Genomic DNA, 26,975 nt, shown 5'->3' with positions numbered 1-26,975 from the left:
AACATTTTTGAAAAGCACAAGTGACTTTGGGTTTGAAGAACAACAGCTTAGTCTTGATGTAAGGTCAAAACGAAGGCATTAAAATGTAGCTACCTAAGTGTGGACATGGTCTAGCAGGACCAGAGAGGTTCGTCAAGGATTAAGAGAAAGACATGCGGACCCAAATACAGAGACGTCCCTGATAGAAAAAACTACCTGAGCCCCAATGAAAATATCAGATCTCCTGAAAAATGCCATTCAGTAAAACTACCCATCCAATTTGACAGATTAAGAGAATCTGCAAGGAAAAAGTTACATAAGTCTAAGTGTTCAACGGTGGTACAGGCGTATCCACTTAATACCTGAAGTAGTGAGACATTTGCGTCACCATGCCAGACAGATAAAAACGTACTGTATAGATTAGAAAAAAAGTACTTACATTTTATATACATTAAAGCATGAAGGAGATGAAGAGCATTTATCTCTCTTCCTGTCTCAGTTTCTCTCATCCATTTCCTGCTTTTATCCCACTCTCTCATCCACAAATCTTTATAGTGCAGGTAAGTCGGGCCTGACAGGCCTCTAAGTGACCCTACCACTTCCATCACACCGACTCATACTGAGGTGTGAGGGGGGCACAGGATGGCAGAACAAGTTTAAATCCCAGTGAAGATGTTTTTGGCCTTGATCACCGTGCCCATCGATCCCTGGCTGATTCCCACTCAGATACGTCTTATTTTATTAGTGGCTTCGGCCTTCTGCCGCCCTATTCCGCTGTGATCAATACCAGCATGGGGATGGCCCATATTTTTCTCACTTTTAGTGCCTTAACGCTGTTTAACCGTGTCACCTGATAAACGACAGGCCCTCCCCAAACACTGATTTCCTATTGATTTCTCCCTCATTCAGCCATCCCTCCCTTCGTCACTCTCCCATTGTTTTTATCTCCAGTTATCTCCCCTCTCCTCCATCTATACGTTCTCCCCCACCAACTTAAGTAGAGAATGGACCTGCCAGCCACCTTTAAACCATTTCAACCACAGACACCCTTTCTGTCAAGAGTCAGCTTAGGTCAGATGAAGGGGGGCCTGTGTCACCTCTTTTAACGAAAGCTAGTAAGATATTATCAATAAAAAAAAAAAACTCCCAATGCACCTTGTTACCTATAAAGTGTAAAGCAGACATCGTTTTAAACCTCAGTAATGTTTGTGGTGAAAGGTGAGTTTGTGTTTCTCATTTTCCATCATTACCCAACAAACGGTCCGCACACAAACACTGGTGGAGACCTATCTGTGAGCATGCAAGCATCGGCAGAGCAGGATACAGTAAGCACCATGCAACAGATGCTGTGACAACCTGGAGGGAGACAGTTCCATCCATCATCCGCTGAAGTCCTGATGATCGAAGCAGGGTTTGGACTACGGAGGAGGATGCACTGGGAGTTCCAGCAGGGCAACATACAATCCAATTAACCGGCTTCTATTGGGCTATAACTGTATAAACACATTCGATATGTGTACGGTAGATGGCAAAATTAATGTGGAAATAGATGAACAGCAGTGATGAGGAAACACGATTATGACCATTAAAGAAAATGGGGGGGGGGATATGTTATTGTGGGAAATTTGAGATAAAATGAAATAAACTGCGCCTGAATATTGGAGAAAACAGATTATAAAAAAGAAGGATCGAACTGGTTTCTGGCTGCACTACCTCTATCTCCCTTTTTTTCCTTCTCAGACTGTACATTATTCATGCAAAATTAAACCTGCTCCTATTCCTGCTTAGTCTGGCTCATCCACTCAGTTACCTCTTTATTGATCTCTCATCTAAGGCACTTCTGTAAATCCAGTCTGTTCCTCCCAGCCTCACTGCCATTAAATTTGGTTCCCTTATCACCAAAAGACGTCTAGATCAGCTGTGGCTAGACAAGTCCAACTCACCGCTGTGACTTCATTTTCTAATTCACAGGATGATACAACTATCTTTTCACTGTGAAACTCCTGGGTTTATTTCAGGTGTTGTGGAAACATAAGCTTTCGTAATTTTGTGGTCTTTTACACATTATTTACACATTTTTTATTTTCAACCAACCTCCTTTAACAGATTAACAAAAAACTATTTCCAAAGACAAATGGTACGCTCTTGGAAATCTGGTGAAATTTCAGGTTCATGCATGAAGTCTGAATAAGTAAACCGACACCATAAGGATCTGTTGAGGAATCCAATAACATGGCCTGGCATCTGTTATTAGTCTTCTCACCCTTTAACAAATGGGTTAAGTGATAAATTGACATTTACAGCATTGCCTGCCAAGTAACACTGGGTACAGAGCACACAGAGAAACTGACCGTGAAGTAATAACGAGCAAGTGGGCAACAGCAGAGATTTTCTATTAACACAAGGGGAGAGGAGTTGAAGGGGTTGTGGGCTATGAAAGGACCGGTTTTCTTGAACAAAACTACCCGCTTTAACAGCCCCCCCACCTCCATCCCTCTGCAAAGTTAACGGGCTAAAGCCATGGGAGAGCTTGAGCACCAGCTAGTGGTAGTGGAGTTTCACTGCCAAGGCGCCCCACACCAAACACATTAATCATGACCAGGGGAGTGTAAAATTCAATCGGCTCCTTCCATCCATTTCATGTGAAGCAGACTGAAGGCCGGCCTTGTAGTGCCTGAGAAAGGAAGGATGAAAAAAGGGGAGAAAAAAGAAAGAGGAGCTCCCTACACTTCATCAGAAACCCTACTTCATAACAAATGGAGTGTCTCTCTGGCGGAGGAGTGCCATCAGAAACACGCGTTCTCTCTATCCATTTAATTCCGGCAGTGGAGGAAGGGTCAGGGAGGGAGCAGTGGGTGCGTGTTCTGCTCTCCGCTCGCCGCTTCCCCAGTCACACAGTAAACTACCTTTTAGGAATTGTTTCTCAATAAGAAATGATCAGTCCATTTATCTGCACCAGGCGGGCCTGTCTCCTCACCCAGACCTCCAATATTTTTCGTTTGACCTGATCAGGGCTATAAACTAGACCGAGACACTTTCAATTTGTCACCCAAGGAGGCCTCTGCGAGTCCCATGCTACTGATTGCATCCTCCCTCCCAAATGTAAAAATTCCTCCCATGCTTGAATTCTCTCAGATCTTTTTTTTTTTTCATGCATACAGCTACTTGGAAATATGGTCTTTTGCTCATACTATAGAAAATGTTCTGAGAGATAATCACATCCACACACCATGTACAGAACATGATGTTATTTTATGTTAATGAAAATAGTCAGATTTTCATTGATTCATTTCATTATTCATTTTAATTTAAGTAATTACTTACATTACTTACTTATTAATTAATTACTTATAAAAATGTTAATAAGATTAGAGTTAATAACTTGAATATTATGTGCATATACTCAAACCACAATCACGCTAACAGATTAAATCCTTTATCACAGTGTATATTTTGATGTGGCTAATTTTCTAGAAAAATCAGTTGAAGTAAAACTTAACTGTATCTGTTGTGTAACTGTTTTTTGCTGATCCAGTAAAGGAAACAGTTGACAAATCAACATACTTGCATAAAGCATGATATGCAAGTATGATTGAGATATATGTATATGTGTGTGTGTGTGTGTGTGTGTGTGTGTGTGTGTGTGTGTGTGTGTGTGTATATATATATATATAAAAAACATGATTTAGGATGAAGGAAACAGAAATCTAAGATTGTGACACTGCAAACCCCTTCAATAAACAAGACCATCGACAAAATAGGATAAAGCACTTATTACTGGTTGTTCATTTAGAGGAGAAATATTAACCACATTGTTTTCTTTCAAAACATGTTCAAACTTTGAACAGGGGGTAATTACAAGTCACACATGACTTGCTTTCCCATCAAATCCTTTAAAACAGTTAAACATTCTTTGAATTGGATGGAGCATGTCAATGATTTTTTGACAGCACTGAAATATGGTGAGGAACACTCAACCACGTATACACAACCTGTTCAAACTGCTGCCTCGTCCGAGTCTCATGCACGCGATTAATCACTGATACCTCCGGCTGTCACCTCACATATATGTGGTTACACAACACTAATGGGCAACTGAGTGGAACTGAAAAACACATGTAAAAATTTACCCTTTTCTTACTTGTTTTTGTCCTCCTTAAGACATCAGGTAGGGAAAAGCCTCCTTCCTGTCAGATGACAAAAAGACAGATGTAGCATTCACTGTAATGTGGAGGTTCCCTAAAATACTTGTAATACAGCACTTACAAGACATTTAAGTCAAATCCCATATTGAAACACTGTGAATGAGCAGACTGTGATAAAGGCCTACAGCAGACTTCATGCTTTGGTTAATAAAAAAAAATTAATTGTTTTTGAGATTTACAGAATACAACAGTTCTAGTAACACTGTTTGGGTCATACTTGTCAACAATGATTAACTACATCACTGAATAACCAACGAGGTCCAACAATAGAAGTTGAAGCTTTTGGTTGTTACAGCATGGTGGTCATGTTTTCATTATTTGTATTAAATGTTTATATTTGCACTGACAATGGTGCTGTACAATTCCACTGCACATTTGAATAATACAAAGGTGATATTAAGGTAATTAACCATATTTTCATAACATAAATGTCTTTGTTGGTTTGTTGTGACTCAAATAATGCACAATAAGATGAACAAGTGAGTAAATGTATTATGGTGTTAAATTTTTTTAGCTTCCGTCTCCTGTTTATCCAGATTAGTAGATCTAAAAAATGTGTTTCTTTGAACCAGAAAAACTTGTTACTTCCCTTTCCTGTGTGCTAAACACGGACTGCAGAAAAATGTTTTTGTTGAATTTTGTATTTCTTATTTGTTCAAGTTCAGAAAGAGTACTACAGTCTTGGCTTTTTTTCCACTCCACACACATTCAAACAATTTTTCTCGTAATTTCAGACAGAATAAATCAATTAGACTGATTGGCTGCCAACAGGAGCAACCTGGTCACATGAAACAGTTTTCAGTAGCTTGGTTACCTGAAATATCTATGAAACACCATGCTGGAAATCAGGCCCATATTTAGATATCATATTTAATTAAGTGGAATATTCAGTCATGACTGACTAATGTATGGGCAGCACTTTGCTTTGCTTCTTAATTTGCACAGTTAATTGCTAATTACTGCACAACGTTACTAGTAACCATTACTAATTAAGTGACACCAGAGCCAAATGACTATTTCAGATTTGCCATACTCTGTTGATAGTGGAGATGAGAAGTGATTTGTTGTAGTCTTACTCAAGCTTAGGAATAGAGGAATATGCTCTACATTACAGGCGACCACTGAGTGGTTATTTCATTTTGCAGGTCTGACAGAAACTGGCCCAAAGACTAAAACACCTCTTATCATCTCTTCAGGATGCTAACATTCACTGCACTGTGATGATAAGCACTGCTTTTCTTGTCCGGCACAGTCTGATTGTGTCCACTTTCCCTGGAGAACGCTGCATCTATCTTCTACCAACAAAAAAACATAATGATATATAGACAGTGGGCATGCATTCACTTTGCAAAGGAACACAACTGCATTTCCAAACTGATTCATTAGTGCAGCCATATTTGTTATTTGTCAGTGTTTACGAGAATCTGTTTATGCCAGAAAAAAAAAAATTCTGACTGCTCTCACCACACCTTCATTTAAGGTCTGTGTAAATTAAATGAGCAGCTCAGTGAGGTAAGAGCTCTGCCAATGAAACCAAAGACAGTCAGTAGAATTTGCCTTGAGATGAGTATCTGTACACTGGGAGAGCAGGGACACACATCCCCTGAAATGCCCAATATCAACATGCACATATCTGAGGGCTCTCCCCAACCTATCCATGTTCACTTTTGGCTTAACTCCAGGGAGAGACAGTCCCCCTACTGCCCTCCACTGGCCTGCTGCAGAAGAATTTCAATCTACACTTTGCTCAATAATCCTTACTGAGATAACCAGTACTCTGTTTGTATAAAAATAACCCAACAACATAGTGGCTATTATCTGATTGCTCTCCTGATTTTTAAGTGATAGTGTGGCCTTGTCATCAAGCCATACGTGTTAATTTCAGGATGCCTGTAACGGGATATGTCTGAATAATCCCGCTACTAGGATTGATAATAGCTGTGGCCACTGTCGACTGCTACTGCATGTAGATTAACATTAGCCATGCCTTCATTTCCTCCACCAGTTCTTCTTTGAAAACTCTCTCTCACCAAACCCACCTTTTTTGTTTGTTTGTTTTTTAAACAATGTAAAGGCAGAGAAACTAAGGGGTACAAATCAAATTTACAAATGTGAAGTGTGCACCACTTGTGAGTCTACAGAAAGACCAAAGTCCAAAAAATCATCTAGCACAAACAAACAACAAACTGATTGACCCAAGAGCAATCATTTGAATCAACTGGGTGTACAACCTTTGTGCTGACCACAACTGCCTCGTAAAAAAAAGCTATATATAGCTGTAGCTATATTTTTAAACAGATCCAAAAAAATCACATTTTCACACAGGAACTAAAGCTTAATGGAGTGTGGTCTGGAGTCAAGACGCTCTTTAGAGACACAAGAAACACGGAGGTGATTTTTACCACTGCCCTTACACTCATTACACCTTCTGCCATTGTGAAAGCCTTAAAATGTTTTTGCCCTTATATTTTTTTGAGCCATAAAGCAAATTTACCACTCAACCTTTATATTTCCCATGAAATCTGTCCCAGTGCTTACACGGTGAAATATTAATGGCATTACAAGCTGCAAAAATAAAGATTTCTTCTTACCCAAGTTTGTTCTGGTGATGAATTGTTTTCTCTCATTTCTTCAATAAAGTACAAAATATTGGAGGAAATGTTGGGCAAACATTACTAGAGGCAGCGAAAGTGGCTACTTTAATCTTGTTTTATCAAATTTGAGGTTAGCTAGTCAGGTAGCTGAGTGTCGCAGCAGTGTCAGTCTGGCTAGTTTTGGCTAGGTATCACTATTACTAGCACTGTAGCAGTGAGCTAGCTTTAGTTAACTAGCCTGACTAAGGTCCACTTAGTTCTCAGCACAAACACCTTTAGTCTCCCGTAGAACACCGAGCACACACTTTAACTGGTAGACTTTTAACACATGAACTCATAGACAGGTATACTTCCGCTCTACACTCAGGTGCACCGCAGGTAAAGTTGGCGCGTTGTTTCTTCCTCATTTCGTTGCCGCTTAGCAACGACGCGCTCATTGCTGCCACTGGTGGCTGAAGGGTGTACTGCAGCAGTCTGCATAAGGACTTATAATACATCCTTTAATGCATTGATGTATACATGCATAATTCATGATAATAACAAAAATATTGTACATGTATAATATAATACATTCTCATAATACATCCATGACAGCAACACCTGGAGTATCCTGAGCTGTTCACCTGACCTCCTGTGGGCATGAACGGAGAGAAGTATTAGCTGTGGGCCCATATCGAGCTCCCCCTTACACACACATTCCCAAAGCCACTGGTGAAAGAAGTATTCAGACCTTGTGCTTAAGTATGAACAGCGATACTACAGTGTAAACACACTTACATAAGTAAAAGCACAAACGTCATCATCTTAAAAAATCTAATTTGAGTACCAAAGGTTGTATGCTCATTGTTCACAATGGCCCATTCAAAATCATATACATTATATTATTCGATAATGCATCAATCACTTTAATGTTCCAGCTGGTAGAGGTGGGGCTGCTTTTAATGGCTTTATATAGTGCAGCGTGGCTTACCTGTAATAATAATAATAATAATAATAATAATTGATTAGTTGATTTATATGGTGTATTAATAATCTCAATCTGTAAAGTAACTAGTAACTATCAATATCAAATAAATGTAGTGGAGTAAAAAGTACTTAATATTATCTAACTAAGTAAGTAATAACTAATATCATCCTACAAAGTGAAGAGGAGTGCAATAAAGTGGAAAATACTCAAGTACTTCAAAATAAAGTAAAGTAAGAGTAAATGTACCTCATTACATTCCACCACTGCCCACAACCCATTATTATCCCATGTAAGCATAATATCAGGTGAAATATTAAAGGTATTAAAACCAGACTTTAACACATGGGCCTTCTTTAAGACCTAATGGGTAAAAATATAGTACCTGACTTAATAGTGCCCATGATTTGCTCTGTGGTAATTTGAATAAACACATTAATTTAAAAAAAGAAAGCAACTTTTGAGCAAAGACCTGAAATAATGAAGGTCTTAAAACTACATTTAGACACAGGGACAGATTAGGTTATACAGCAGGACTGACTTTAACATGCAAGTTAATGTCGTGCTTTATGGTTGCATATTCCCAGACAAAATTTACACGCAGCAACCCTGAAGCTCTTGGCCTGCACATTGACCTTGCACCTGACAGGAACACCTCCCGAATATGAAAAAATGTTGGCTGTATAACTTTTAGAGGCTACCCCTGTGGTCAACATATTCTCACATTTGTGCAAAATATTTCTCAATGTTTACTGTGCTACAGATCACCGCAGTTAGGTCCAACTGCTCACCAGACTATACATCTAGCAGATTAATCACTTAAAAATCTAATTTCAGCCAAGACAACCATTTTGAAGTTACAGACTTATCACAAAGGTAACAAATGCTTTGAGTTAGACTCTCACATTAAACGGCTTCACATTTTCTAATGATCTTCTGAAACATTTGGGGATGAATGGTTTGTGGTACAACAGCGACACCTCCTGGCAAGATTGCACACTACATTAAAAGTACAGTAACACTTGGCACCATAAAAAAATAAATCACAAGCCAAAACCGAGTGCATGACAATAAGGCTTTATTTGAGGATGTGAGGAAAAAATGGTAGGTGACAATATTTATCTCAGAATTGTGAGCAATTACACAGGTCTACAGATTACTGCTTTGGCTGCGTACATACGAGTATCAGCACAAAAGATGAAAAACAAGTCATCTCGTAAATGTTTTCACTTGCAATAAGTCAACGAGGTAATCTTAAGTGTATAGGTCTACAACAGAGTACCATTTAACATGCAATGGTACTTCATTTGTAAGTCCATCTAATTTGAGTTGGTCTACCCATCTACGGTGTGGTGTGTTGTTCTGTGGTTTGTTTACAGCTTCACTGAATCTACAGGAATTACCTCAAGAACAAGATCTACGGAAATCCATGCAGGCAGAAGTTAGATTTAGTGACAGTGACCTTACTGGTTTGAAAGCAAACCAGAGTAAAATGGCAAACCTTTAATATACTGCTCACTAACGCTTTCAGGGCCAAACACATCTGAAGAAACACAAATAAAAACAAAAGCAGAAATGTAGAACACATGCAGTCAGTATGGAATGGAAATCACAGATAACTGGCCATTTCACTGAACGTCTGGTAGATGATGCTGATGGTTACAGGAATCAAAAAGTATAATACTGCCTTGCTAAAAACTCAGACAAACTGTCAGAGGAAAGGCAATTATGGCGGCCAAAGACCCGGCTGAAATCGGATAAATGCTACTGTATCTTTGAGGCTTTGGGTGCGTGTCTGAATGCCCTTTATGTCACATGGAACAAATGGCACTTTTTTTGTTTTGATTTCACAGCTTCTCGTTTGCAATGGCTGCATTGCACATTCCATCTGAAAACAAAATGTAAAAATAGGCTGATAAAGAAAATTGGCACAGAGTGGTGACAAGGCCACTATGTCTGAGCTACACTGTAGTTAAGTGGCAATACGTAGTGGGAACTCAAGGATCTAAAAGTAAAGCAGTCTTTTCACAGTATCATTATTAGACGTAGGATCTGAGGTTGACTGAAAAAAATAAAAAAAACGCATTTCTTTCTGCTGCAAAATATGTGTCACGACATTCTGTATGAAGGTACAGAAAGTTAAAAAAAACAAAAAAAACTAATTGGAGACAAAGTGAACCAGTTACAACATAAAGGCACCCAGGCTATGGGGGAAGCAAATGAACTAAAAAAAAAAAAGCTGTAAGTCTCTCAAAAGGAAACATCCTCACATTCCAGTGTCTTCCATTATTTATCATGCAACAGGAAAATATAGCAATTAAAAAAATAATGAAGCCAAGAACCAGGTATGGACGGGCCTGTAGCACAGGAGCCGTTCCCTGGACCTGAGCCTGCTCTGACTATGTACAAGTATGAATGAGGGGAACTACATGGCCATACTAGACTGGGCACTAGTCAGGCACAGCCTGTCATCTCACATTCATTTATTCTCACAGATCAAACATAAACTACATCACTGCCAAAAACCAAGACAGACGCTTTCAAATAAAGCAGGTCACACATGTCAGCATCAACACTAAAATGTATCCACTTAATCCCTTTCTTGCATGGCCACATAGTGTGGTGGGGCTGTGTGGGTGGACATGACCATAAATATATATTACATCTTTATATACAATGAAATGGAGAGGGGCACAGTGGCAATTTGAGAGTCGTCCTGTCGAAAACATGGTGAAAGGGTGGCGTGATCTAGAGGACCCGGGATCTCTTGCTGGCCAGTGAACCATGCTGAAAAACAAAAAGGGACAGGACACAGTTAAAGTCCAATCAAAACAATCCTGTTGGCAGACAACAAATGGTGGTTTCAGAGAATAAGATAAACATGGAAATTATTTAACACAACATCACTGGGACTCGAGCCACAGTAAACTAACCTTTTAAGAAGATTCACAACAGATACAGCCACATATCAACAAGCTGGAGTATGGGGTTTCTTTCAGGGACCTACCTTGGCCTGCTTATAAAAGTGAGGGGCCAACTCGACCAACCAGGACGACTCAACAGCAGTCACATCACGCATGTAGTATTTTGATGTCTGCACCACTTCGTTGAAAACAACCCTGGAGAGGAGAAAATGAAAGACAGTGTAGTTTCGAAACACGTTTATGTAGGAGAGCATAAATGTGTAAATTCTCTGCATACTATAAATGTAATATAATGAAGGAGCAAAAGGACACCACATTAGGAGCATTGCAACAGAAGAAAATGTACTGACCATTTTGGAGGTTTCTCTCCAAACAGCACAGAGTTGGGATGGATGTGAAGCTCGCGGTCGTCTCGTAAAGTCCTGGCAGAGCAAATAAATACAAGAGTGTGCCATGTCAGTTAAATGTGTAAGAAAACTGAAATTTCATACTGAGGAGGAAAGTTCGACACCTAACAGATGGTTAATAAACACTCTCACCGGTAGGAACCAGAATGGTGAATTCGGGCTGCATTAGCGAAAAACCCAAACACAATGCACTTCAAGATCACATCAGGGTCACCTGTGCAAAAGAACGTAGCAATGAACATGTCAAATTACCATTTTACTCTAGTTATGTATACAGTGTTGCAAAAGCTGTCGAAGGCAGTTGAGTGTTGTCAGCAGAAATTAATCCTCTTTCACATTCAAGACGCGGTTATTACAAGTTTGTCACACTAAGATCAAGTTTCTTCAAAGAAGCTCACATTTATAAGATTAAAAACAAAAAACAAGAGGTCACCAGTGACTGTCGCTACCTCCTCAGAGCATGTCACTCAGTCTACTCGACCCCACATGTTACATCCAATAAACAGGACACGTGCATACCTTCACTGGAAGTCCGTGGCACCTTAAACTTGTTCATGAGACGCCGGAGCTGCTCTCGCACAGTCACAGCCCGCAGCAGACCTTTATAATTAAGGAAGTGTTCCTGACACCACTGGGAGCTCTTCTGGTGCTGCAGGAGAAAGAAGAAAGACAAAAAGGTTTCAGAGTCTTGATCAGAGTCAACTTTTTCCCTGACTTTTGCTGAGTTCACAAGCCCCAAGTGTTCACGGTCACCGACGGAGCTGTACACTGTACATATATCTACACGCACACACTATACCTTAATGAATGCTTCATACACATTCAGCATGGTGAGGTGGTCTCCCTCGGCAACTGCAAATTTCCTGTGCTCTCGGGCCTGCAGGGTGAGATAGCAAAAATGGGATAATTGTAATGCTGACAAAGCATTTCTGCCAAATACACAACAAGCTCCTTTAGAAAGCCCGTTTTCACTTACGGCAGCTTTCTTCTGATTGGGTGGCACAACAAATATATTCTGGATCTGCATCATTGCCGCTATGGTAACAATCTCTTTGGAGCAGCCAAAGTTTCCTGACTCTAGGAGCATCTTGGCAAACATGGGGCTGAGAGGAAACTCTGCCATCCGCACACCCATGGGATCAGTCAAACGGCCGTAATGGTCCAGGCCTGCCAACAGACGACAGACAACTGGTGAAAATTCTGCATCATGAGCAAGGACATCTTAGTCTGTAGATGCTTACAGACACAGAAATTTGAAAACTAGTCTTGCAGTTGAAGGACACTCTCCCTTTTTACTTCACCACCCTGCTGACAGCCTTGTTTCATACCTCCTAGAGCGTAGAGCAGCTCTAGAGCTTGAACCATGGTCTGAGCTGGAGGAGGCTGCAAAGTCATAAGTAAACAAAAATGCATTGTTAGTCCAACAGTTACAATATTTACTCGGAAAAACAGTATTAAGTGAGTATGTCGTGAATTTGGGAAGTCTTGTCATTACATCTTTAAAAGCACAAATGCTCAGTGACTCCGTTCATTTTATGGTGTCTATGCATTTTCCCCCAGAGGCCAGGGGCCATTCCTGCTAATTAAAATGTAAAGTACAATTCCTTTCACAGTGGGTGAACACATCACAGCCACCCTGTGGATGCAAAGAGAGCTACTCACAGAAAGGAAGCTGAACCGCAGCACGTTGTCAATGCCTAATGCTTTGAGCTGCAGGATGACAGGGGCCAAATTGGTGCGCTGCATTTCTGGCACAGTGGAGGCGGGCAGTTTCTCAAAGTCCTCCTCTGATGAAAGAAACAAGAGGCAATAAGAAACACAGGGAGGGAATGACAAAGAGAGAGTCGGAAAAACAGGCAGAACGGGTGGAAGGAGGAGGATAAGGCTGCAACACTTTCAAGAAATGTTAGCGATGCACAATTCCTCTCACAGATATACAGTGGGGCAAAAAAGTATTTAGTCAGCCACCAATTGTGCAAGTTCTCCCACTTAAAAAGATGAGAGACCTGTAATTTTCGTCATAGGTATACCTCAACTATGAGAGACAAAATGAGAAAAAAAAAATCCAGAAAATCACATTGTCTGATTTTTAAAGAATATATTTGCAAATTATGGTGGAAAATAAGTATTTGGTCAATAACAAAAGTTCATCTCAATACTTTGTTATATACCCTTTGTTGGCAATGACAGAGGTCAAACGTTTTCTGTAAGTCTTCACAAGGTTTTCACACACTGCTGCTGGTATTTTGGCCCATTCCTCCATGCAGATCTCCTCTAGAGCAGTGATGTTTTGGGGCTGTCGCTGGGCAACACGGACTTTCAACTCCCTCCAAAGATTTTCTATGGGGTTGAGATCTGGAGACTGGCTAGGCCACTCCAGGACCTTGAAATGCTTCTCACGAAGCCACTCCTTCGTTGCCCGGGCGGTGTGTTTGGGATCATTGTCATGCTGAAAGACCCAGCCACATTTCATCTTCAATGCCCTTGCTGATGGAAGGAGGTTTTCACTCAAAATCTCACGATACATGGCCCCATTCATTCTTTTCTTTACACGGATCAGTCGTCCTGGTCCCTTTGCAGAAAAACAGCCCCAAAGCATGATGTTTCCACCCCCATGCTTCACAGTAGGTATGGTGTTCTTTGGATGCAACTCAGCATTCTTTCTCCTCCAAACACGACAAGTTGAGTTTTTACCAAAAAGTTGTATTTTGGTTTCATCTGACCATATGACATTCTCCCAATCCTCTTCTGGATCATCCAAATGATGAAACTTCAGACGGGCCTGGACATGTACTGGCTTAAGCAGGGGGACACATCTGGCACTGCAGGATTTGAGTCCCTGGCGGCGTAGTGTGTTACTGATGGTAGCCTTTGTTACTTTGGTCCCTGCAGGTCATTCACTAGGTCTCCCCGTGTGGTTCTGGGATTTTTGCTCACCGTTCTTGTGATCATTTTGACCCCACGGGGTGAGATCTTGCGTTGAGCCCCAGATCAAGGGAGATTATCAGTGGTCTTGTATGTCTTCCATTTTCTAATAATTGCTCCCACAGTTGATTTCTTCACACCAAGCTGCTTACCTATTGCAGATTCAGTCTTCCCAGCCTGGTGCAGGTCTACAATTTTGTTTCTGGTGTCCTTTAACAGCTCTTTGGTCTTGGCCATACTGGAGTTTGGAGTGTGACTGTTTGAGGTTGTGGACAGGTGTCTTTTATACTGATAACGAGTTCAAACAAGTGCCGTTAATACAGGTAACGAGTGGAGGACAGAGGAGCCTCTTAAAGAAGAAGTTACAGGTCTGTGAGAGCCAGAAATCTTGCTTGTTTGTAGGTGACCAAATACTTATTTTACCGAGGAATTCACCAATTAATTCATTAAAAATCCTACAATGTGATTTCCTGGATTCTTTCCCCCCATTCTGTCTCTCATAGTTGAAGTGTACCTATGATGAAAATTACAGGCCTCTCTCATCTTTTTAAGTGGGAGAACTTGCACAATTGGTGGCTGAGTAAATACTTTTTTGCCCCACTGTATATTCTACTGCACTTATCATCACTCTTCTACTACTGCAAACTCACACATACCTGTGTATAGTCTAAAGCATTTTCCAGGTCGGTTTCGTCCGGCTCTCCCAGCCCTCTGGCTGGCTGAAGCCTTGGAGATGGGTGTAACCACCAGCGATTCAATGGCTGTGTGAGGATTGTACGCTCGCAGCTTCACAAACGCACAGTCAATGACGAACACCATTCCATTGATAGTGATGGAGGTCTCAGCTATGTTAGTGGCCACCACAACCTGGAAGAAACATAAGACAGGAATGAGTCAAATGATTTGTAAATTACATTGTTTTACCAGATATTATGTCAACATCTGCACTAAGAATGTTGTCTTGGTTGATTTAACTGCAATAAGAGGACATGTATGAAAGTTAAGAGCCCAAAACATCTATGTAATATACAAAAAAATATGGACAGTAATGGATGACTTAGTCAAGTTAAGTTATATCCATCAGAATTAGTATTAAGAAGAATTTAGGTTGGCTGATTATGGAGCTACTTTTTGGTATTGCTTGGCTTTTGGATAAATACCAAATAGCGGGAAATAAAACTTCAGATTTCTTCTCTCTATAAATACATGGAAAAACAAGTGCAGCCCGTTTACCTTGCGAACAGAGGAGGGCGTCCTCTCAAAGACCTTCATCTGCTCAGCGTAAGGCAGACCGGAGTACATGGGCAAAATTCTCAGATGTTTCTTCATGCCATATCGTGACAGAGACCTGGCCTGCTCCTGCAGGAGGGACACCACCTTCTCCACCTCCTCCTAAGAGGAAAATGGGATGTAGACAGACAAAAGACTGACCATGCTACAATACATTAGTAAAATAACATGCTGATGTAAACATATACAGTCTACACCCTGAGTAGCACTAAAGATACGGCCACGAACCTGCCCAGTAAGAAATGCCAGGACATCTCCGTCATCCTCTGTCTCGTGGATCTTCAGCACCGTCTCCACTGTGGCCTTCACGTAGTCTGGGACAGGACTGAGAGCAAACAAAAGAGACGCCGGGGTTGGAAACAAATACGCAAATTATATACAATGTCCCCAGACTGGATTATGTGTGCCGACTACCTGACAGTGTAAAAGATGTCCACTGGAAAGGTGCGTCCCTCCACGGTCAGAATTCCACACGTGTCCTTGTTGGGATCCCCGGTCTCGTTCAGGTTGAAGAAGTCATGGAATTTCTTCAGGTGAAGTTGATATTACAGGAAGTGAAGGGAACATTAATGAGGACCAATTACATGTACTTTAAAAAAGCTACACAGTTTCCAGCAGAGTCGACTGAGAAAGCTTGAAAGGTGACACTTGCCAGTGGATGGTAATTTTCTTTTTATCAACTGGTATTTTCCCAAAAAGTAGTAAAATATTATCTTGCTGCCCTCATTCTGACATCTTTAAAAGGATGCAACTTACTAAATAACTAAATAATTTGCATGTGTAGATAAAAGTGTTTTTTAACAGAAAGTACACTAGATATCTGATGTGGCATTTTAGCTGACTTGTTTAATGCTGAGCGCAGTTGTGGCCTGATTGTGTCGGTCTTTCATCACTGTATCGCAGATGTCAGTACAATGTGATCTGACCTGACATCAACTTTTCTTTGTTTAGAGCTAATCAAGCATATCTGCTCATCTTAATTATGCAGTCACCTTGGCATCAAGAGTGGCAGAGGCCACAATCAACCTCAGGTCTCGCCGCTTTTTCTGAATCTGGGGAAGAATCAGAGAACACAGTGAGTCAGGGTTAAAATAGAAAAGAAGTGTCAACTTTCTAGGATTATTTTCATAACTTAAAGTTAAAAAGTAAAGTTTAATTTGCTCTTCTGACAGAATCTGCCAGAATTACCTTCTTTAGGAGACCAATGGCTATGTCTGTATACAGGGTTCTCTCATGTGCTTCATCTAGCATCAACACGCTGAGGATAACAGCACAATAAAAAAAACATTAGAGGGACAAAAACAAGTTTACATATCCAATAACAGATGGCCGTTTTCACAGATGAAATTTTGTCACAGCAGGAAAAAAACATGTGTAGATAATAAAATCAATGACGGCTGAATTGCATTTAGCTGCTTCAGTTTTGGGGTCCTGGTATTGTTCAGGCTGGCTCACTGCCACACTGTCATGACTTACTGGGCCATTGTTACTGTTATTAGTAACAACTGTGCTTTTTGTGCTATGATGAGTCAAAGCATCGGTCATGAAAAGGAACGATATGACGCATTAATTACAATCACGTGCCTGTATCTTTTCAAAAGAGGATCAGCCATCATCTCCCGCACCAGCATGCCATCTGTAAGGAACTGAAGCACAACATCGCAATTTGGAACTGAAAGGAACCAACGAAAGGAGAGCTTGTAATGTGAGACTCCACACATCTGGTGGGGAGATACCTTGATCCTTGTGGCGTGGGGATCAGAGCAGTCATCAAATCGGATGGTGTAGCCCACTTCATGTCCCAGCATGGCCCCCCGCTCCTCTGCTACACGGTTAGCTACCTATCAGCACAAAAGAGGGGAGCAATCACAGAATTTAAAGCAGGCTTGTGTCCTTCAGTGTGAACTCAATTTTCTGGAGCGAAGTGTCATCGGCAAACGGTGGCGAGAACAGGACATCGGCGGAGGTCTTACAGAGATAGCAGCCACTCGTCGAGGCTGTGTCACTCCAATCACCTTCCCCTCTGCTGCCCAGCCAGCCTCCAGCAAATACTGAAAGGAGTCAGATGAAAAGGGGAGGTAGATAAAAAAAAAAGCAGGGGAGAACAAAGCATGAGATAGATACACTGATGTTGCAGAAAAGCAGACTCTGCATAAATTAAGGCCTAGCTGATGTGGTCCAAAACCTGCTAAAAAAAAAAAAAAGAGGCCAGTAAGCATCAAGACAAGGTCATGTAAAACCACTATGGGAGTTAAGCCACATGAAGGGTACCAGTCCACTGCGGCAATGTCAGATTTGGTGCATGTGTGACTTTGAGAGCAGGCAAATGACAAATGCTGAACCCAAATTCTCACTCATTTAGAACAGCTTTTTTAAAGTAGTGCCAAAATGTTGAATGGACTAATTCTACTAACCTGAGGTAACTGTGTTGTCTTGCCACATCCTGTCTCACCAACTATGATGACAGTCTGGTAGCTCTCCACCAAGTATAAGACGTTGTTTCTGTGCTGGATCGGAAACAATTTAAAAAAACTCATAAATCAGCAATTGAGCATCACAAACAGATGCACTAGACCCAGTTCAGCCCACTCCCCGCCCTGTTGTTACACTCATGCATGCTGTGAAACCTTGAAAATGGGGAGTTTCTGTCTTTGTTTCTCTATGGAGAGGGCGGTGTGCGGGTTGAAGATGATGGGGGACCCGGTGCTCTCTGTGTTCAGCTCCCGCTCCTCTGAGATCCCCGGTGCCTCAGACCCTGGAGCAGAACAGATGGTGAAGGTGAAGATAAGATGTTTTATTTAAGTGCAAGCAGGCTGAGGATTTAAGAGGATGACAGCCAGGGTTTAACACAATGCCCCTACATAAAAACATAAAGGACTTAGGGGCGATGAAAGCCGGTCACTTGAGCCATTTTGATCGCATGCATTCATGTAGCTGTCGCACTGCCTGCCTCAAAGCCAGGTTGTTTGTATTTCGGCAGGTTGTAACGTTACTCTGATTCCGCAGAGGTAACGTTATCCGAGCTGAAGTGAACTGGCGGCAGATATCACGCAGCTGCTGTTAAAGAGACTTCAGCCAAACCGAGACCGACTCCACCGTATCAGCAACTTTACCATAATGAATATAACCCGAAACAATTACGCGAAACGCCCTAATTAACACATTTCATCGTACTTACCCGGCTTCCAAAATTTCATCGTGGAGAGGGGAGCCGCCATCTTGGCTTTTACGTCACATATTTTTTTTCTTCACTGAACATGACGTCATGATGTGGGCTCTCTTCATAGATTTTGTGAATGATGTCAGTGCGATTGAAAACAGCATGTTCAGGAAACTATTTCCGCCACCCTGATCACCAAATGCTTCACTCCCAACTGCAGAAAGGCTCCAATAAATACATTTAATGCTGGTGCATGCAACTGAACTGATTCCTATGTGGAAAACATACATCTGCAAAGGGAAGGACGAAGGGAGTTATAGGGCCAGTTTACACCGGGAAAACAAGAAAAATGGATCAAAAGTTAGGGAAGAAAATGTTGTAGGATACAAAGTAAAATGTTGATCCTTGCCTAAGTTAGTCAAGATACACAGTAGTGGAAAATACATTATACTCAAGCACTGTACTTGAGTATAATGTTGAGGGACATTAATCCCACTTCATACTGTGTTATACTTATTTTATTCCTCTTATATCATCTAACTTGTATATACATTCTATGTTGTTGGTCATTGCCTTTTTTCACCTACGTGCATGTATATAATGTTCTATGTTTACCTCTCTTTGTTCAGCTTTGTCATCCTTGCAAACTGTGTTTGGAACTCTGTGTGTGTGTGTGTATACACTAAAACTGGAGATATATTATCTGTATGTGTGCACATACATGTCTAGTACATAGCTAATGAAGCTGACTCAGATTCTCTACTACATTTATGTGACACAATTTGTCCTTTTACTCCACTACATTGATCCAACAGGTATAATTACTAGTGACTTTGAAAATCAGAGTTTTAAATACAAATGGTCATCTTATCAAATATGCAGCAAATATAGTACTTAAAATTAGAATTCATCTATTCGAATTATTTTCTCAAAATATGGAAATAGCAAAGAGCAAACTAGGATATAAATTGCAGTAACACCAGAATACAGACCAAAGTAAAAGCACATGCAAATCTATTAACGATCACTGTTTTTTCTACATTTCAATAAAAAAATAAATCAGACACCATCTCTTTGAAAATGGAGGCCAAATAAAGCCCATGTTTAATGAATCCCAAAAGATTTGATCAGAAAATACAATCCTTTCAAACGCCAGCTGTGTATCTAATATAACAGTATCATTACAAGAACTTTGCAAGAACTGTTTTTAAAAGTTCTTCACTATAAAATACTGAGAGATATGTTACATCAAACAAGATATAACATAAGTACAAATAAATCTGTGTAATACAAGGTGGATTTGACAAAGGGAACATTGTACAGAATTTACAGACAAGTTTAAATTAATTTCAAAACAACAGGTAAGACTTTGATCTGGAAGCTACGTGTGAGAAAACAAATAATAAATTTAAATTATTTCTACCCTCCTAACTAATGCCATTAATAAATGACACTTAGATATATGAACAGCAAGTCATGGCAGTGCACAGATCAGTTTTTAGCTTAAATCTGCGAACATTTGCATCTGAAAATGGCATGCACGTTTCCTTCCTCTTTGCTTTGAAGATGTAATGTGAATAGACAGATGGGTATTAGCTCCCGACTGAAGTAACAGTGCATTGACACTGCTGGCAGATACGGGCATCGGGATTGTATTTCAGCTGATACGTGTATCTTACCACCAGCATTTGATTTTGAGGTTAAAATTAGCATCAGTGAGATTTCAGCTCTGGTTAGCTACGATTTTTCACATATGTTGGACACAAAAGTGTACAGAAGAAATAACAATTGACAGATTTAATTCAAAAACGCAATTTTTATATCCAAAAATAAAAAATAAAAATCATGAAGCTCTGAGTCACTGATCAATATTCATCAAACTCCACCCTTGACACCACAGACACATTCTGTAGCTGGTAACCTATAATGTGCTTTACTTTCATAACACTTTTTCACTAATTATTCAGGTTTTTTTGTTTTTTTTTAAAAGGCAAATATATAATTTAGGAGTGAAATTTCAGAAGGCTGACTTAACAGTGAAGCCACAGAATTAATCTTTTAGTGGTAGTTTTATACATCAAATACAGTTAAAGAATTTATTTGTCCCTAAAATGCAGGTAACACTAATTAGTATGACAAGAAAGGTCTGCAGTTAACCAAAAAAGATGAAAACAATCATTAGTGTTTTATCAAAGATGATGACAATGAAGTGAGGAAGGAAACATAACGTATGGGAAATGTAATAGCGGGCGCCTTAAAGTGGAATACCCAAATTAAAGAGACGTACAGTATTTGAACACGTTCATCACGGTGGTCTTGCAGGATCTTGTTAATTGTACTGGGGTTCCCATGATGGACTGCACACTGAAAAGTCATACTGTATGTAGGAGTGTTGCCACCCCTCAAGCCATGGAGGTCCTCTGTCTTCACAATTTACTTCAACAGAAATGTTTGTATTTAGTGTCCAATGAATTCTTCTCAGTCAAAATGTAGAGCTGTGTAAAAGATTATCCACACCACCTGGTAAAGAGAAACAACAGACAATTAGACACTAATGATCATATACTTAGTTACTTACTTATACATATAAAATAGCAAATTGGTTACATCAATGAGATGCCCTGACTGACTAATGATAGTCTAAGTATTTAGCATGCTCATGCTCAAGATTTAGACTGTAAACTAGGCCTCGTTGATTTAAAACTGAAGGGAGCACAGCATGCCAATACGGTTTCTTCACCTAAAACAGTGGTGCTCAAATGCTACTCAGCTGAACCTGACATCCAATACGAAGCAACCTTTATCATAGAGCATTACATTAATATTAGCATGCCCACCAGAAACAGAGCAAAAGATGTCATGAAGCCTTCTTTGGTGAGTTCCCACGTGCCACCATACTCTTCCTCATCAATCTGCTGAAAGCTGCTGAAGTATACATACAGGACGCCAGCGTTGATGATGCAGAATCTGACAAAGCAAACATGTGGATGTTCATTTTTCAACATTACATTTTCTGCGTTTTAACTTTGATACAGTCAGATGTGATGAGGGCTCTAGGCTCAGTGGTGAGGTTGAGACAGGCTGTACAGATTACTTACATGGCTATTCCCAGGAACCCTTTCAACGGTGCAACACCCCATATCACACCAAGGATTACTGCAATTATTTGCCGAAGCCAGTAAATCACATCTAAAAACTCATCCTGGAAAAAAACAAAGCAAAACACAGAAATGTGATTGAAATGATATAAAATGGTTAAAAGCAGTACTATTGTATAATACATTTTACTCTCCTTAAGTTCATGTTCTTTTTCAGATTTGTGGTACATATTAAGCTTATTTCATGGTGGGTCTGATGGAGATGTATGTCCAAATTTAGCCATGATCACTAGTCCAGCTACAGCTCCTTCAACAAGACAAGCTGTCTTGTTTGGCTATAAATAATCTAATGTTGTGACTTAACAGTGAGAGTCCCTTTGGGCTGACCTCTGGGTTGTGGGCCAGGGCTTCATTTTGGTTAACTTAGTTAATGGTTAGGTGTCGCTGAGATGACTGGTTGGGGCCAGGTTAAGGTAACGAGAGTTACAAACTGATGGGCACACAGATTCCAACATAAATTTGTGAGATTGACGATTAATCAATTGACTGAAATAAACTTTGATAATCAATTAATCATTTCAGTCATTTTTCCAAGCAGAAATGTCAAGTATCCTCTGGTTCCAGCCACTCTAAAGTGAGGATTTTTCACAATTTGATAATTTACAGACCAACCAGTAAAGCAATGAATTAGAAAAAAAAACTGTTAAACGAGCTAAAAATTAGAGAGAATATTATGGCAAAATTAAAAAGCCATTTCATAGCCCTGACCCTTTAAATTCAAGGAGGGTGGTGTTATAAAAGCCTGCACCATTTACTTTGTAGTTCATTTTGAACGAAGCCAAGACCGCCGAGACAATTAAAAGACATTCCTTTCGATTTGACAGCTAACCCAGCCAAATCAGACTAATCCTTAGCATGGCAGCTAGCTTGAGATTGCCGTTCTTATGAACGCCGGATAGCAAATTTGGTGCACTGACAACTTTGGGGCAACCAATAGCGACTGCAATGGTGTAACAGCTGGGCTACATTTTAAAAGGGCAAATGACTGACCTTCTCTTCCCAAACAGCAGTACTGTTGAAGGCTTTGCTCCATGTGGACTGTTTTACACCCCCATTCAGCAGATGACTTTCTTCTTTCCGCTTTAAACTGCTCGTCATTCTTTGCTGTTTCCGTCGGCTTCAGACGTCGAAAAGTATGAATCCAAACCTGATGACACCTCGGGCTAGATTTACGCCTCTAGCGCTGACTAGGGAAAGAAAGTGCCGTGAAATATTTGAAGGTATTAGAGGAGTAAACGCTCCGCTGATCTGACAGATTTCCGTCGCTAACCGAAAAAAGGACATCTGCGCATGCGCGATAATGTTTGACCCCAGCATCCAACAGCCAATCAGAGAGTGCGACGTTTCCGCTCCGCTGCTGCCAACAAACTGCTTTAACACCTACAGCGACACCAGTATTCAGGATGTGTAACTGCACCCGAGTATAGTATGTCCAAATCACAGGTTTAGGATAAGGATAATGATTCAGTATGCAAGAAAAATTACAAACAATGGCTTTCATATTATGATATTATGACATCATACTATATGATTATCCTATAATCAAGGAAAAATAAAACAATGTGCATGGAGTTTTTATTGTACAGCCACATCAAAGTAAATAAATAAAATTATCAACTTATTACAGCAAGAAAGTGAATTTGATATGTCCAGTCATACATGCCCATGACAGTCAAACAGATCTTTCATTTATAATCATAGAGGACAAAGGAAAAAGAAAAATATTTACAATTTAGAAGCCAGGATGAGACAATCTTGGCATTCTTTTCTTAAAAAATACTGAAAGTGATTGATTGTCAAAATAGTTGCAAATGTATTCTCAGTTAATAAATCAACTAATTATTGCAGCTCCACATTATATAAATATCTCAAAAGGATAGGTGAAAGGTGAAAGAAAGAAAGGAAAAAGAAAGGCAAAAGTGAGGGAATGATATCAAGAATAGAAGAAAAGAGATATGATAAGTTCAGTGTGGTTCAATGTGCTGCTCCATGGTTTCCCCTCTGGTTCTGTTAGAGTTTACTGCTACCATGGCAATACCATTTTCCTTCCAGTATTTGATTCAGTTTCTCATCCTCTCTTAGTCTCTTTATCAGTTATTATCATTAAGTGGCTCATTTTGAATAGACATCATATTTGGCATGGATTGATGTCAATACACTGATTAAATTAATCTTTTTGCAAGGTTCCTTTCATGTGAAGCATCTCTAAATACAGTCATGGAAAAAATTATTAGACCACCCTTGTTTTCTTCAATTTCTTGTTCATTTTAATGCCTGGTACCACTAAAGGTACATTTGTTTGGACAAATATAATGATAACAACAAAAATAGCTCATAATAGTTTAATTTAAGAACTGATATCTAACCATTTTCCATGGTTTTCTTGATAATAACCAAAATCACTTAAGTTCTTACATCAATAGCTATGGCACTGTACTGCCAAAAACAGTGCTTTTAGGCATTCCATGTTTTCTTTTCTGTCTGTTAGTCACATGATACTAACAGGAGTTAGTACTTGATTGCATAACCATTGTTTTTGATGACTGCAGCCATGCGTCTTGGCATGCTCTCCACCAGCTTCTGACATTGTTCTGCTGTCACAGCAGCCCATTCCTGTTGCAAAAATTCAAACAAATTTGCTTTGTTTTTGGGCTTATGGTTCTCCATTTTGAGTTTGATGATGTTCCACAGGTTTTCAATTGGATTTAGATCTGGTGATTGAGCAGGCCAAGGCATGGTTCGAATGTTCTGGTTCTCCATCCAGGCTTTAACTGACCTTGCCGTGTGGCAAGGGGCATTGTCTTGTTGGAAAATCCAGTCATTCGAGTCAGGAAAGAGTTTATCAGCTGATGGAAGAAGACTGTTTTCAAGAGTAGCCCTGTACGTGACCTGGTTCATTCGCCCTTCACACAATTGCATTTGCCCTGTTCCACCCATACTGACACAACCCCAGATCATCACCAATCCACCCCCATGTTTTACTGTAGGGGTAAGACAGTCTGGTTTGTAGACTTCCCCAGGCTTCCTCCTAACCAGTAAGTTGGCTGGAGTGGGCACCAACTCAACATTGGATTCATCACTGAAGAGAACCTTAGCCCAATCATCAACAGTCCAATCCTTGTGATCCCTAGCAAAGAGTAACCGGGCCTTCCTCTGCCTTTCGTTGATGAAGGGCTTCTTCCATGCCCTGTGTGACTTCAGACCAGCTTCAAGAAGTTGGTTTCGAACTCTCCTTGCTGAACAAGTCACATTTCTCGACAGTGCCCACTCATTTTTAAGGTCCCTGGAGGTCTGACGACGATTCCTGACACAGGAACGGTTGAGTGCACGGCCCTCTCGTGGGGTAGAAAGACATTTCCTGCCTCGACCAGCTAGCAATTTGGTAGTACCATGTTTGACTTGCTTTTTCTTGGTGTAATGAACGGCTGTCTTGGAGATCTTCAGTTTTTTGGCTACCTGTCTCTCACTCATACCAATTTCCAGCAGTGCCAAGATGGCTGCCTTTGTGGCTTCACATAATTCTTTTGTTTTACGCATTATGTGAGAGCTGACAACTTCTACGTTGTCTTCTAGTTGTGCTACAGCTTGAATGTAAGCAGGAAACCACTGCTTATATACCCTGGGAATACAATTAAGCTTAAGCATGTCAAATAGGACATAAAGTATTATGGAATCAGCTGCATTTTTTGTCGTGTTCATTGTATTCTTCAGGTTCACAGCTGATCAGTGGATGTAAAAGTAGATATCCCCACCTGGGTGTTGGAAGAGAGGTATATTTGAACAACTAATCCGAAATGATCCATGGAACGTGGAAAAAATATTTTTCCAATACTGACATTTAGAATTTTTTTTTCAATATTTGCTAATTTCATGTGAAACAAATTAAAATTTTACTTCTTCAGCCTCTAAAGGTTATTTAGATCAAACTTCATTCAGTATTCATTCTCCATTCAGTAGCAGCAAAAATAAGCTGGTTAGTTTTTATGGAATAAACAAATAAAGCTACAGATTTTATTTTGATGATAAAATCTCAATCATTTTTATAACTGACCTTTAATGGATTTTTGCTTATTTCATGTTTGTATTGGTCCCTCTTGTTATCATTTATTGAGATCTTTCTGTCGTTCTCTCTGCTGTCCAGCAGAGGGCGTCCTTCGTGATGGAGAGCTCCATTCAAATTAGTGAGAGTCTTAAAGTGGCTCCATCCTGATCAGCACCAGTAGGAGAAAACCACACCTGCTTGATTTTAACTGACTTGATGTGTTACTTAATTCACTGGTGTCAATGGAGTCATTTGGCCAGTAATGTGCATACAGTGGTTCACTATGTGAATAGTCCTAAAATCTGTGAAATATCAGAATAAGTTCTGAAGTTTTCCCATACAAGGAATTTGCTTTGTTATATTGATGCATAACAATAAATACTGAGCAAATAAGAAAGTATATATAAAAAACAAATATTGCAAGAATCAAGACACATGTATATTAAATAGAAATATTTGCAATTCAGAATATGAAAATGTTTAACTCAAAATATGGATGATGTATATCTTGAAATGAAAGAACTGAACATTTGCACAGAAATGTGGAAATAATTGAGTACAACTATAGAGAATATGTCCATATAATATAGTGATTGATTTCTGAGTGGTCAATTTGATAGAAGAGGAGAAATCTGATGATTTAAAAACTATGAAAATGGACTTTGATACATGACAGCATAGGATATGATCCTGAAATCAGGGTGGATGCGTTTCAATATATTTTTCAGTAATATCTGTATGTATTCAGTAGTGAAATCGGATGTAATGTGTTGGCACCAGTGTAGTTAATGAAACATTCTTAATACAATGGATATGAGATCAATAATAGTCTTAAATGATGTTTCTAATACTATATCTGTAAGATATTATATTAATATTCCTGTGAGATTAGGTAGGGAGTAACTGCGCCTGCATAGATGTTGCTTTAATTTAAGTAGGTTTTTGTGAAAAGTCTTCTTTTGGAATGGCAAGAACCACCATTTAAGTGGGGGTGGTTTTGAGAGACCCTCTGACTCGGGTGGGTTTTTAGGGAACATTCATAAAATGCAGAGTAAGGATTTCTTGCACACATTTGCCTTCTTCCAATGTGCATGGAGAGGCAAAAACTCTAGTGACACTTGTAGTGAAGATCAACTCTACTGTGACACTAACATTTACTGTATAGGCAGGTGCTAGTTGGTCAGCTCTGCTAGAAATGAATGCGCTGTAATAAAACAGGTCAGTAATGCTGAATGCTAATATTCAGTTTAAATGTTTCACAGAGGCGTAGGCTCAAATTTATGGTCAATCTGGAGGCTGCAGTTTGTGGTGTGGCTTTACTCAGACA

The 26,975-nt window shown here is 39.9% G+C and overlaps 2 protein-coding genes across 2 annotated transcripts; both read right to left on the bottom strand.

The window, feature by feature from the left end:
• Window positions 1-9,889: 9,889 nt before the first annotated feature.
• dhx35 (DEAH-box helicase 35) lies at window positions 9,890-18,506 on the bottom strand. The gene is made up of 21 exons (XM_070839087.1): window positions 18,467-18,506; window positions 17,916-18,043; window positions 17,703-17,795; window positions 17,262-17,339; window positions 17,025-17,129; window positions 16,873-16,934; window positions 16,477-16,546; window positions 16,281-16,340; window positions 15,703-15,815; window positions 15,517-15,613; window positions 15,232-15,390; window positions 14,655-14,865; window positions 12,736-12,860; window positions 12,402-12,456; window positions 12,050-12,240; window positions 11,873-11,950; window positions 11,593-11,722; window positions 11,206-11,287; window positions 11,017-11,088; window positions 10,750-10,861; window positions 9,890-10,529 (listed from the first exon to the last, which is right to left on the bottom strand). The coding sequence occupies exons 1-21, from the start codon at window positions 18,504-18,506 to the stop codon at window positions 10,491-10,493; spliced, it is 2,100 nt and encodes a 699-aa protein (XP_070695188.1). The 3' UTR covers window positions 9,890-10,490.
• Window positions 18,507-19,540: 1,034 nt separating this feature from the next.
• Window positions 19,541-22,865, bottom strand: rab5if (RAB5 interacting factor). The gene is made up of 4 exons (XM_070839086.1): window positions 22,597-22,865; window positions 21,547-21,650; window positions 21,286-21,415; window positions 19,541-20,968 (listed from the first exon to the last, which is right to left on the bottom strand). The coding sequence occupies exons 1-4, from the start codon at window positions 22,702-22,704 to the stop codon at window positions 20,927-20,929; spliced, it is 384 nt and encodes a 127-aa protein (XP_070695187.1). The 5' UTR covers window positions 22,705-22,865; the 3' UTR covers window positions 19,541-20,926.
• Window positions 22,866-26,975: the final 4,110 nt, after the last annotated feature.

Source organism: Pempheris klunzingeri, chromosome 11, assembly GCF_042242105.1.
Source record: "Pempheris klunzingeri isolate RE-2024b chromosome 11, fPemKlu1.hap1, whole genome shotgun sequence".
Taxonomy (NCBI): Eukaryota; Metazoa; Chordata; class Actinopteri; order Acropomatiformes; family Pempheridae; genus Pempheris; species Pempheris klunzingeri.
Note: the sequence above shows the minus strand (reverse complement) of the source record. Positions and strands in the feature narration are given on the sequence as shown.